At 34.0% G+C, this 12,662-nt stretch overlaps 1 protein-coding gene across 2 annotated transcripts in view; it reads right to left on the reverse strand.

Annotated features, from left to right (window-relative positions):
- LOC131032470 (phosphoglucan phosphatase LSF1, chloroplastic) overlaps positions 1-12,662 on the reverse strand; it is a 185,850-nt gene that overhangs the window by 61,886 nt on the left and 111,302 nt on the right. For both annotated transcript variants that reach the window (XM_057963446.1, XM_057963445.1), the window contains exons 6-7: positions 11,229-11,444; positions 8,247-8,358 (exon numbers count right to left, since the gene is read on the reverse strand). In XM_057963446.1, coding sequence (XP_057819429.1) covers positions 8,247-8,358; positions 11,229-11,444 — 328 coding nt within the window. The remainder of the gene's footprint in view (positions 1-8,246; positions 8,359-11,228; positions 11,445-12,662) is intronic.

Here is a 12,662-nt window from a genome sequence, read left to right on the forward strand (position 1 = left end):
GCTAATGGAGTGTTTAGCGGACCCTTTGCAGGTGTTTCGGGGCTTTCCAACTGACCCTTGGGTTGTTTATTTCAATACTCTCCATCTCAAAGATTCAGTTTTTTGGTGGTTTGCCTTCTAGAGGTCTTGTAGGCTCCATTGGAATATACATACTATTTTTAGTAAGTCTCTAGAGCATTTAGGTCACATACTTACTATTTAAAGTAAGTCATTTGGACGGTTGGATGGTACTCTGACTATTAATGGGAAGTTTGAAAAATTAATGAAATGTCCCGATATTGGCATTTATGGGAATTAATGATTAATATTAAAATTATTAAAGTTTCGACTTTAATAATATTAATTAAATTAATGACTATATTATAAGAAGATATAAGGGGTCTTTATTGCATAAATTATATTAATGATATAAAGTCAATTACTAAGCCTATCGGGATGCCAACTTTATTAAATGCCATTAAGTGAAATTAAATGCATTTAATTGCCTAGGGGTCGTGGGTTTTGAAGAGGCATATAAAAGGTTAATTGAAGTCTTTTTGGCATTCATTAATTTATCTATTTTGGAGAAAATTGATGGAGATTGAAGAGCAAGGGTTTTGCTGAAGCTTCAAGTTTTTTGGGAATGAAAACTCTCAAAGGGGACAATTCCTGTAGGTGTGAGACATTATCCAAGGGTATTCAATGGATAATCTCATCCAGAGATTATACTTGTGCATTGGATTTTGATTTATACAGTTGTGAAAGGGCATTCAGAGGATTAATTCAAGGGCAGATTGAAGATCAATCATTTGCAGATTTTAGACAATTTAAAGTCTCATAATTCCAGCCGTTTCATCTTCCAAATCAGGTCGTACTTTCTCAAGGGCTGGCCATACTTGTTCCAAGGTTGTGTGGGCTTTTTTGAAGAGAGTTTTCAGATCTGTCGTGGGCTCCAATAATCAGCAAATATCTTCATTCAAGGAGGCGTTGGAATTTGTGCATTTGATTGGTATTTTCAGAATCAATAATATTATATGTAGCTGATAAGAGTATGTACTGTTAATTTATTAAATGCAATCTAGAGTTAAGGGTTTGAAGAAATTGTTGTTAAATTATCTGGAATTGTTATTTAATATCATAGCTTTATTTCCAAGTATTTATATTTCAGTTTTTATACATCAAACCCAAAAAATAAGAAAACTCTTAAAAAGTAGAAAAAAGCTAAAAAGCTAAAAGCAAAAAAGCAGAAAAAAGCAAAGAGAGAAAATATTTGAAACCCCGAATTCAAAAGTATAGAACAGGGTGCGATATGTCAGCCGAGTAATTATGTTTCAAGTAGAATTCTTATCATCAAATACACATAATTATATGAATATCAGTTCAGCAAGTTCATGAAGTGTAGGTGATTATATTTCTAGGGTTTTAGATTGTCACCAAGGCCACTTTAGAGTATTTTGGAAGAATTTATCATAATCAGAACAAAGGATTTGACATGCAAGCTTCATCAGAATCTTCTAGAGCCCTCTTCCTGAAGTCTATTTGTAGCTCATGCTTAAAGTAGCTCATCAACATGCAAGAAACAAGAGCTTTTAAGGAATACTTACAATATTCTAATCAAGGATGCAAATATTGGGGAAAAATCGGGAAAATCATGATTTTTCCCAATGCAAACCCGTAACCGATTTTATCGCCAGTTAAATCGCGAAAGATTTTTCGGAAAAATCGGCCCTAGCTTGACCTACGAAAATCATTGAAAATCGCGATTTTCGGTGTTAAGAATTGGGGAAAAAAAGGCACTTGTTTTTTTTTTATAAAACATTAAGTTAGCCCTAAATACGTGAATATTTTATCGCACGGGTTCAGACGGCGACGACAGTCCACATTTTGTCCACGGTGATGGCAGACCACATTTCCGCAGTCTGCAGTCCGCATTTCCTCCACGACGCGATCTGCATTTCCGCGATCTGCAATGGTGAGTGTCCACAGGCATTTTCGCGATATTTATGACATTGTTAAACACTTAAGTCTTAAACATTCATAAATTTATCAGTATGAGATTCGATAAAAAATATTGAATATAATATCAAGTTTAAGTGTTTAACAATGTAATAAATTTATTGGTATGAGATTATGTTAAACTTAATATATATTTACTAGTTTACTATTAATATATATTGTTTTCCTGCATGTATATTTCATATTATACTCATTACATAGTATATAATATATAAAGTTATAAATATATTTCATAAATTAATTGTATATTTCAAATAGTATACTGTTACATAATATATTTCATGTATAATTATGTAAACAGTATACTGTTTGAAATATACATGGAAAAGACAATTAAACTGTTACTAACTTAGTATATGTAACCCCAAACTGTTAAACTTTATATATATTCAATATTGTTTTCCTGGTTCCATGCATATTTCATTATTAGTATATTTTTATACAATTTCATTATTATTAATAATTATTAGTTTAATGAAACTATTTCATTATTATTAATAGTTTATTGAGAGATAATCATTTTCTTCCTACAGTAGAACTTTGTTCTTCATAGTTCTATTCCTGAAAATAGCTTCCCAAGTGTTTTCCAAGGCAACAAACATAGAAGTCAAGGCACCCAATTGCTTATGCGGAGATTCTGATTTGTATATTACATTCTTTTCAGAATTCTTTTAACTAAATGTGTCCCAAGCTTGATATAAAATTGATCCATCAAAGACTAAGTGATGCACAGACATCTAATTAAGACCACTACAAAACTGAAATGAAGACAGAAAACTTATACAGAACCAATACATTAAGAAAAAATATTAGTAACCTTCACACGACAGATTGGAAGTTTATTGAAGTCTTCTTTCATTAAAGTTGAAGTCTTTTTTTCAATAGTTTAATTGTGACTGTGTACAACCAGAATTTTCAAATAATAAAGTAATGGTGTAATATTAGACTGTGTATCTTAGAGTCTTAGACTGTGTATTCTGTATATGAATATGATTTTTTATGTTGACTCTCTCTTTTGCTAGGTTTCTTTCAAATATTTATAGAAGACAATGGCTTCTTCATCTACTAGTGGTGGTAAAAAGAGGGATCCTTTGTGGAAACATGGCACACCAGGTGCAGTGGCAGGAGAGCTTATGTGTAACCATCGCACGAAAACTATGACCGGTGGCATTTATCGACTCAAATGTCACCTTGCAAAGATCTCTGGAAAGAATATTACGGCATGCGCCAATGTTCCTGAAGAGGTTCAGAGGGAGGCAAAATCAAGAATTTGAGGATCTGAGCAAAATAAGGCAGAAAAAAGAGGACAGCAGAGGCAATGGCAGCCCCAATGAGAGATATCAGTTCTACAGGGTCTGAAAATAATGCAATGGGCAGCAATACATCTGGTTTTTTCATTCCTCGTAACACTCCTGGTGCACAACCTGGATTGTTAGGTACTTCATGGAATAAGGAAGTGCATCAGTAGACAAGAGCGGCAGTGGCTAGATTTTGGATTTACAACAATATTCCGTTTAGTATTATTGAGAGTCCATATTGGGAGCACATGGTCAATGGATTGACCATTTCTGGTAAGGGGTTCAAGTCCCCAAGTCGTTATGAGTTGAGTGGGCCATTATTGCAGGATGAGGTCCAAAACACACATCAGCTGGTGGAACAACAAAGGAGGAATTGTGAAAAGAGTGGCTGCACCATTTTATCTGATGGGTGGACGGATAGTAGGAATAGGACACTCATAAACTTTCTAGTTGCTTCAGGGGGACAGGTGGTATTTTTAAAATCGATTGATGCCTCAAATCAAGTGAAGAATGCTGAAACCTTGTGCAACATGTTGGATGAGGTGGTGATCGAAGTGGGAGTGCAAAATGTTGTTCAGGTTGTGACCGATAATGCAGCTGCATATGTGGCAGCGGGTAAACTTCTACAGGCTAGGCATCCGTCATTATTTTGGAGCCCTTGTGCTGCTCATTGCCTTGATTTACTCCTCGAGGACATAGGGAAATTTAGTTGGGTGAAGAATGTGGTTGAAGATGGAAGGGAAATCACAAAGTACATCTACAACCACACATGGGTCTTGGAGCTTATGAGACAACACACTGATGGTAAGGATCTTGTGCGTTCAAGAGTCACACATTTTGCCATGAATTACCTCAACTTACAGAGCATATTACGTGCATTGCCCAACCTGAAGAGGATGTTTGTGAGTGAAAGATGGTTGCAAAGCCCTTATTGTAGGAAGCCTGAAGCAGAGAAGGTCGTGAAGGTCGTTTTTGATGATAGATTTGCCAAACTCATGGAGGAGATCATCAATGTAAGTGTTCAAAGTTCAAATTTCATTTGATGATATATTTTTAAATTTTCTAATATTACACATTGCTGATTTTTGTTAAATTTGTCATGTCTAGTTGTCAGAACCGTTGGTGAGGGTTCTACGGGTGGTGGATGGGGATAAAAGCCCCATAGGCTATCTATATGAGGCCATGGATAAGGCCAAAGAGGCAATTCAGCACTTGTATGGGTCAGAGAGGACTAAATATGAACCCATATGGCGCATAATTGATCGAAGGTGGAATCGACAACTCCACCAACATATCCATGCTGCTGCCTACTATTTGAACCCCAAGTTCTTTTACTCCCGCAGTTTCATAATAGATGAGGAGGTTCAACTTGGCCTTGACACGTGTATTCAGAGGTTGGTTCCTGATGAAAATATTCAAGACATCATTGTTGATGAGTTGCAGAGGTACAAGAAGGAAGATGGGCCATTGTTTTCTTCACCTATTGGTATTCGTAAGAGAGACACCCTGCTGCTAGGTACAAACAAATGTGCTCTTAAATCTATTTTACCATTTATTTCAATCTTTAAGTTTATAAAAATCTTTACCGAGTTATAAATGCAAATTTGTATGCTTGCAGATCTGTGGTGGGAAGATTATGGTGCCACAACGCCTAATCTCCAAAAGTTTGCAATCCGCATATTATCTCAGCCTTGTAGTGCTTCTGGTTGTGAGCACAACTGGAGTGTCTTTGAGGCCATTCACACAAAAAAGCGCAATAGGTTGACTCAAAAGCGCTTGAATGACCTTGTATATGTGCGGTACAACCTTCGACTGCATGAAAGGAGGGTACAAGGGAACAATTCATATGACGCACTTGACATTGATGAGATAAATCCATACACAGCGGATTGGATTGTTGAACCTAATGGTGCTATTGGTGATATTGATGTGGATGCATTTATCATTGATGCTCAGTTAGATGAGACGGAGAGGGAGGCAGCTGAATGGGTGGCAAAACGTGAGGAGGCGGGAGATGAGTTTGTTGATCCAGAAGAGGCAGATTCATCACCGATTGAGGATATTGCAGCAGCAGCAGCTGCTGCAACACCATCTACTTCAGCACCCACTCAGCAGCAACAGAGTTTTTTGAGCTTTAGTCGCAAACGCAATCTATGATTTCCAATTTTCAATGATATGAAACCATGAACTTAATATGTATTCAGAATTTCAGACTTCACTGATTTGTTTTGTGGTCTACGCTCTACAATATAGATTTGACTCAATCGTATTTAGTATTTACTATTTAGAACTTGAACTTGTTTTTTTGGTATATCATTTTGCTATATGCCATATGGTATGTATTTGACTCAAAGTCTCAAACTATGATTTATATATGATGGAAACCAGTAATATGCTATTGTGTTCTATAAATTTAGTGTATACATGTGTTTTTTTAGAATATTTAAAAAAATTATATATTTTCAAATGTTCGATAATTTTGCCGATTTTTTAAAAAAATTTGGCCAAAAGATTTATTGCCAATTAAGATATTTACATCTTTTATTCTAATCATCAATTCAACTGATAGTCATATTAGAATTAGTGGACCAAATAATCTGTAATAAAGCTTACAGATCATGCAAGTGGTTGTAGTTAGGCTAGAAATGCAGTTAATCTATTTTCATTCAACTTTGTAAACAATATAAATGTTTGTCTTTCTGCACTTAATTTGACCGATAAATGGTAAATATCATGCCTACATTATGCTGAAATTGTTATTCATCAACTATTCAGTATTATTATGATTATGTTATTTATTCAATGACATTTATTATGTCTATCTTGCTTTTAAAAGTTTATTGAGATGTCTCATTATATGTGCTAAAGATTAAATTACTTAGGCAGTGCAATACTTGTATTGTAGGTGAGCTTGAAGGTATAGATTGTGGCTTTGTGTGGAATCTTGCATTTAATTTAGCCATAGTGTTTGTGTTTATGTGCTATCCTATTCAACTCCATTTGTGTACTTGCATCATTCAATCTTTGCATTTCGTTGTACAATGCAAGCGTGTAGCAATAGAGATTTCTTTCAAGTCAAAAACTATAAAATCATTTGCTCGTGTTAAAAGAGCATCTTAGCCTTTTCTACTAAGAAAACCCAAAAAGATTCACATTAAAAGTTTATTAGACATGAATGTGAACCACTCCAAAAATCATTGTAAAGATTGTAAATTGCAAATACATAATGTCAAGTTTTAAGTTAGTTTTTATTTACAAGAAATTTTCCCTTTTAATTTGAAGACTTGTTTTACTGCACATTTATTTCATTTTGCAGTGCACTGAAAGTACGAATTATTACACTAACAAACATGCAGGTTTTTGTCAGTTGGTGGTTAGATAAATTTAGTTTCTCATTCAGTTTGCAATATTTTCTTATAAATATAAATCTCCTTTCTGTAATGTCCCCTTGTTGAAATAGGATTTATTAATAAATAATAATAATAAATTAAATTAATAGAAGGATAAAAATAAATTTAATATAATTAAAATTTAGTTAAGTTTAATGAAAGGTCAAAGGCATGAAATGAAAAGTTGTGACTCCCTCGAACATGAGATATAAAAGGGAGAGAAGAGAGCTTCATTTGGGGTGAAAAGAGATGAGGGAAGAAAGAAGGGAGCAAAGGAATTAAGGAAGCATTAATGGGAAGAAGATAAGGAAGTGACTCTTCCAAAGGGGCCGAAGGGTGGTAATTGTGAAGGGTTGTGACCATTATGAAGAGGTGTGACTCCCTCACATCGGAGGATATAAAGAGGAGAAGTTTTCATTTGAGGAGGAGAGAAAAAAAAAGGGGAGATCAATTTGAGGAATAATATATTATTCTCAAGGGCAACAATGAAAAATGGTGGCTCAATTCTTATGAAAGGTGGTGACCCTCCCACCACTAAAGTATAAAGGAGAATTCATTCCAAGCATTGAAGGGGACTTCAATCAATGGAGGAAATTAATACATAACATCAATTCTCCTAAGAGAGCAAAGAACCTTCAGCAATCAAATACAGATTGAACCATTCAGCAATAACACTCATCCAAGAGAACAGTGTTCAGCTTTCAAAGAGGGAAACAGCATCGAATTGAATCTGTCCAAATTACTGCAACAGACTGAAAATACATAACCTGCAATAATTCTACAAGTATAGTGGGCAAGATTTAGTGTCCTCCCAAAAGGGGACATTACACTTTCTCAAATGGATATATAAAAGAAGTTTTGGACCTTGCACATTTCTTGTATCATGTTGATAATATGCAAATTGTTGTTTATTTTATCACTTCCATCTCTTCAGTCTTATGGCTGAATTAATATCAACATCCTAGTTGTGAGAATAAGTTCCTCTTCATGAACCACCCCAACGCTTCACATTTAAAGCAATAAACATTTAGGTTTTAAACTTAGGAAGGATGGACTCAAAAGTATAGCAAGAAAGAGTTAGAGTAGAAAATGCATTTCAATCGCACATTTTATTCTAGGAATGATTTTGAATTTTATGATTTCATAATTAGACTCTAAACCAAACATGGCCATAAGAAAGTTGCTTGAAAAGTTGCCACTGGAGCCATACTTCCCTTGATCTAATAGTCGTTATTTTAACTATGTTAAGCGCTACATAGCATTGTGATTGGTGGAAGACAAATCAATCCACAAGGTGTATGACAAACTATAACGTGCATAATTACTTACTAAAACAATGAATATTAAAAAATGCAATCCACACAAGATGGTTTCACACTTGTGCTTCTATTTAATATTACTTTGCCAAAAGCATAATTCATGAAAATAAGGATATCATGTCCCTTAGACAAGATATGATTTCACTATAAGATGAAACTATAAAAATATTGAGATTCATAGCCTAATATACAATTGTATCCAAAATACACATCCAAATACAATGGCAAATATTTGTTGATCTTACCTCTCGACAGCCATGGCTCCAAATAAATTGCACTGCATGTGTCGGAGGTCCTTTGTGATTTCCATCCTCAGCCATTGCAATAAGATCCCAAGTTGCCCATACAAGAGCTGGCCTGAATAGATCAAGTTTCTCCATTCATTATCTGAGTATATTGTATTCAAATTTATTAGCATGATGGTTTGCTTCAATGTCTAAACCAGCAAAAAGATAATTCAAGCTTCAACATAAAAGAGAGCTAAAGTAGTTGAACATGAGAACTTGATTATATTCGTGGCATGATTGTACAGGTTTTCAAGCATTTGAACTACTAGAACAGAATGGTCTTTCAGTGAATGGAATCATACCTCTAAAGACCAAAAACAAGCAGTTACAGCCGATATATTATGAATGGCTATCAACTAAAAATTGATTATTTGGGTAATGGAGTGATCAGAAGACAGAGAAAACCTTAACTTGTTTAAGAGTAAAGATAAAAAAAATTCAAGGAAATGTTTTCTATTATTCCTAGAACCCTAGTTAAACAGTTTTGGACGATTCCTCTAGATTACACTATGTTATCTCCTTTCATTTCCTTTGCAAATCTTAGTATGATAGAAATAGGAATATCATTATTGCAATTTAGTCTCCAATATCTTTAGGCATGATTCTTATAAGGTAATTGATGGAAACTTAAGGGTGGAAAGCTTAAAGTTTTTCAACCCAATCCACATATGGGGAAGAGGATAGTAGACATGACAATTGAACACCAAATTTCATAGATAACTAACCAACCAATAAAAATTATATTAAGAGAGACAAATACAACACATTTTTATATGATCATTCCTATATTTTGTACATGTTATACTCAAGATTACAAGTGTAATGAATCTCTTAATAAAAATTACATATGATGTGCTTTCTTTACATTGTGTCACTTCTCCAAACATTTCTTATTCATTCCTTGGCTATTGTTCTCTATTCTAAGCTTATCCATTCATCAACAACTACATATCAGTTTTAGGACTTCCTTAATTTTCAAGTGGGCAGTGCTTTTCGTAATGTGTCAGATTATGCAATGTTTTATCAAGATTCAATTTCATAGCTTTTACGTCAATCTTCATTGACCCATATTTCATGGGTACAAGTTCAATCGAACCTCTCATGAGCATCAGTTGTCCACTTAGCACTCATTCACTCAAAAACTATGAAATTGAATCCTGATCAAACATCACTAAACTTCCTTAAATGCCATTAAGTGATTACATGAATGCATAGATCCAACAAAATCCACCTTTGTTGCCAACACACACAAGAATTGTATGGCTTGATACAAGCATTCAGCATCAAGCGCTTATGTGGATTGGTCCTTTTCTCAGTCATGCTAAAAATTACTTTGTCATAGCCTCGTGTAGAAATCCGATCTATAAGGATATAATCAACTTCCTCTTTAAATTATTCGCAAAATTCAAACAAATGGGACAAAACACAAAATGGTCACAAGACCTAGCAGAGTATGTGTTAATGAGATTATGTATGGGACAAGGCTGCTCTGAACAGATATTATTTTATTCTGAATCACTTTTCAAGTGTCATTACAACCTTGAATTACATTACAAACTTCCAAATCTTCTGTTTTCTTTCCTTCTACTAATAGTCAGCGCTTGAGTGACTTTTATAGAGTCTACAATTGCCTAAAAAAAATGAAAGAAAACAACTAAATAAAATGTTCTTCATGTTGTTTTCCAATTGAGTGATAAAGCCAAAAAAAATTAAAGCTAGGAGTCTAAAAACTATATATAGCTACTAAAAAAACAAAAATCCTATCCTAAAAATGTCAGCTAACAACTTCTAAAATAAGCAACTAATTTATAAATAAAATCCTATAAATATCTCCAGCCCCCGTTAATGGTGTTGGATGCAATGAAACCCTCAAAGCTTGGCAAAATGGCAGCTGGTCGCCTCCTTAGATTGGAAAGCATAAACAAAACTTCGACTTAGTGGCTTGTGGCAACCTTGGGGTTTCTTGGGCAAGTGGTGTTATTGGAGATTGGAAGAGCTTAATCAAAGCAGAAATATCTAAACCATTACTGAAAGGTGTAGAACACAATTCTTCTACTGAGAGAGGGGGTGTGAAACAGTAGAAGAGCTTTTGCAGGATGAGAAACATACCTAATGATCCATAAGAATCCAGAAACCAATTCACTTCATCAAAACTAAAATCATACCATCAAACATATTTAATTCAATTTTCGATCTCTCTCTCTCTCTCTCTCTCTCTCTCTATATATATATATATATATATATATATATATATATACAAAATTGAACTAAATATGTTTGATGGTATGATTTTAGTTTTGATGAAGTGAATTGGTTTCTGGATTCTATGGATCATTCCCCCATTTAGGTATGTTTCTCATCCTGCAAAAGCTCTTCTACTGTTTCACACCCCCTCTCAATAGAAGAATTGTGTTCTACACCTTTCAGTAATGGTTTAGATATTTCTGCTTTGATTAAGCTCTTCCAATCTCTAATAACACCACTTGCCCAAGAAACCCCAAGGTTGCCACGAGCCACTAAGTATGTATATATCATACCATCAAACATATTTAGTTCAATTTTGTATCTCTCTCTCTCTCTCTCTCTCTCTCTCTCTCTCTCTCTCTCTCTATATATATATATATATATATATATATATATATATATACACACACACACACACACACACACATATATATACAAAAAATTCATCCTATCAAATTATTTAGTTCAATTTTGTATATTTCTTTAGATTTTTTATTTTCTTATATATATATATAGTACACAAACATGTTGTACCCAAGGAATTTGTTTTTGCTGCATCGGCATACCCATATCCCATTCCTGTACTGGCAACTTAGCAATAAACTCTGTACCATATGTAAAAGACAAATGTAATATTTTTCACTAGAAGCATCCATACTACTACCACACAAATAATCATAAACACAAAACACAAACCTGTCGGGCCTACAAGAATGCAAATTAGTGACAAATTCTAATGCTTCTTGTAAGGCCACATCTTGAATCCAATGCAAGTAAGCAATCACACAAGCAGGTGAACGATCAAGCCCAGTTGTGCATGTGACTAAAACAAGGTGCTTCTTTCTTAGAAGTCGATATAGAACTCCCACAGCAAAATGAAGCTTCCGTCGCAAATCAACAGAATCAGCCTCCCTATAAGAGGAAACCAAGACCAAAGTATTAGAATATTAAGTAAACAAAAAAAATCTGATAATAATTACAATAGGGCTACTTTGTTAGATGACTCACACTACCAAGAACTCTAATTTTATAGTTTTGGTTTTAAGTTTGAGGAAACAGATACAATAAGAAAAAGAAAAAAAACAATAATAAATTAATTCAAGAAAATAAAGTCACGTTTTACAATATTATAATACACATCCATGAAATCCACAAAGGATAAAGATAGAAATCACCCATAAATGAAAAACACAAATGTATCAACTTTAGATTGTCACTATCTCAGGGAATGCCTTCAAGAGTTACTTCAAGAAAAAGGTAGCTCTGTTCTAGAATCTAAACAAAAGAAGGGTACCATTTGTATTCTACATACATGGTAAGAAGAAAGAACCATTTTGCACACCTCATTCTTATTATTCATTAATTAGAAAAAGAGACAGTATTCTTATATCCCAATTTTGGAATGAAAATGTTCATCTCGTGGAAGTTGATCCAAGACAACAACCATGTATGAAGTGGTATTGCTAGAATGCACATACATTACTTAGATCATGCATGAATCCTTGTGCATAGTCTTACAAATATGGAAGGAGGAATCTTAGTTCATAGTTTTCAGCAGCTCTAATGGTTTTATCATATGATTTTGATGTCACAAATTCACAGTATGATGACCCTGAGCTCAACTTAACAATCAAGCCCTTATGGTAAAATTAACAGGTCCATAATACAGGAATATGAACATTGTTCAAAAATAAAAACAAGCAGTACTTTTGCACACATAAGAGGAAAGTGACTGTTTACTGTCAAGAATAGTTCAAGATATCCTTTTACTCCAACCCTTCCATCCATTAAAAGGGATAAATCCATTCTAATGATAATTTTTTGGATTGCTTTCCTTTTAGTGCTGTGCTCAGATTACCAACAAAGTAAATTTCAATCTCAAATTTCCATTTTAATATACATCAAGATCGGTTTTAAGCATTAAATATCCATTGCTCTAGTGAGGTTAGATTAAAGTGATATTTTTGGCAGATATCCATCTAAGAATCAAATATTCAAGATTCCAAACACATCCCACATCAATATTGCATTACTTTGGAAAAATGAGATAGCTTTAACAGAAGATTGGATTTCTTACTTCCAACAAACCACGCCTTATTCATCTGCAAATGTTAGTCATGAATACATGAA

This window comes from Cryptomeria japonica, chromosome 3 (assembly GCF_030272615.1).
Source record: "Cryptomeria japonica chromosome 3, Sugi_1.0, whole genome shotgun sequence".
In the NCBI taxonomy this organism is placed as follows: domain Eukaryota; kingdom Viridiplantae; phylum Streptophyta; class Pinopsida; order Cupressales; family Cupressaceae; genus Cryptomeria; species Cryptomeria japonica.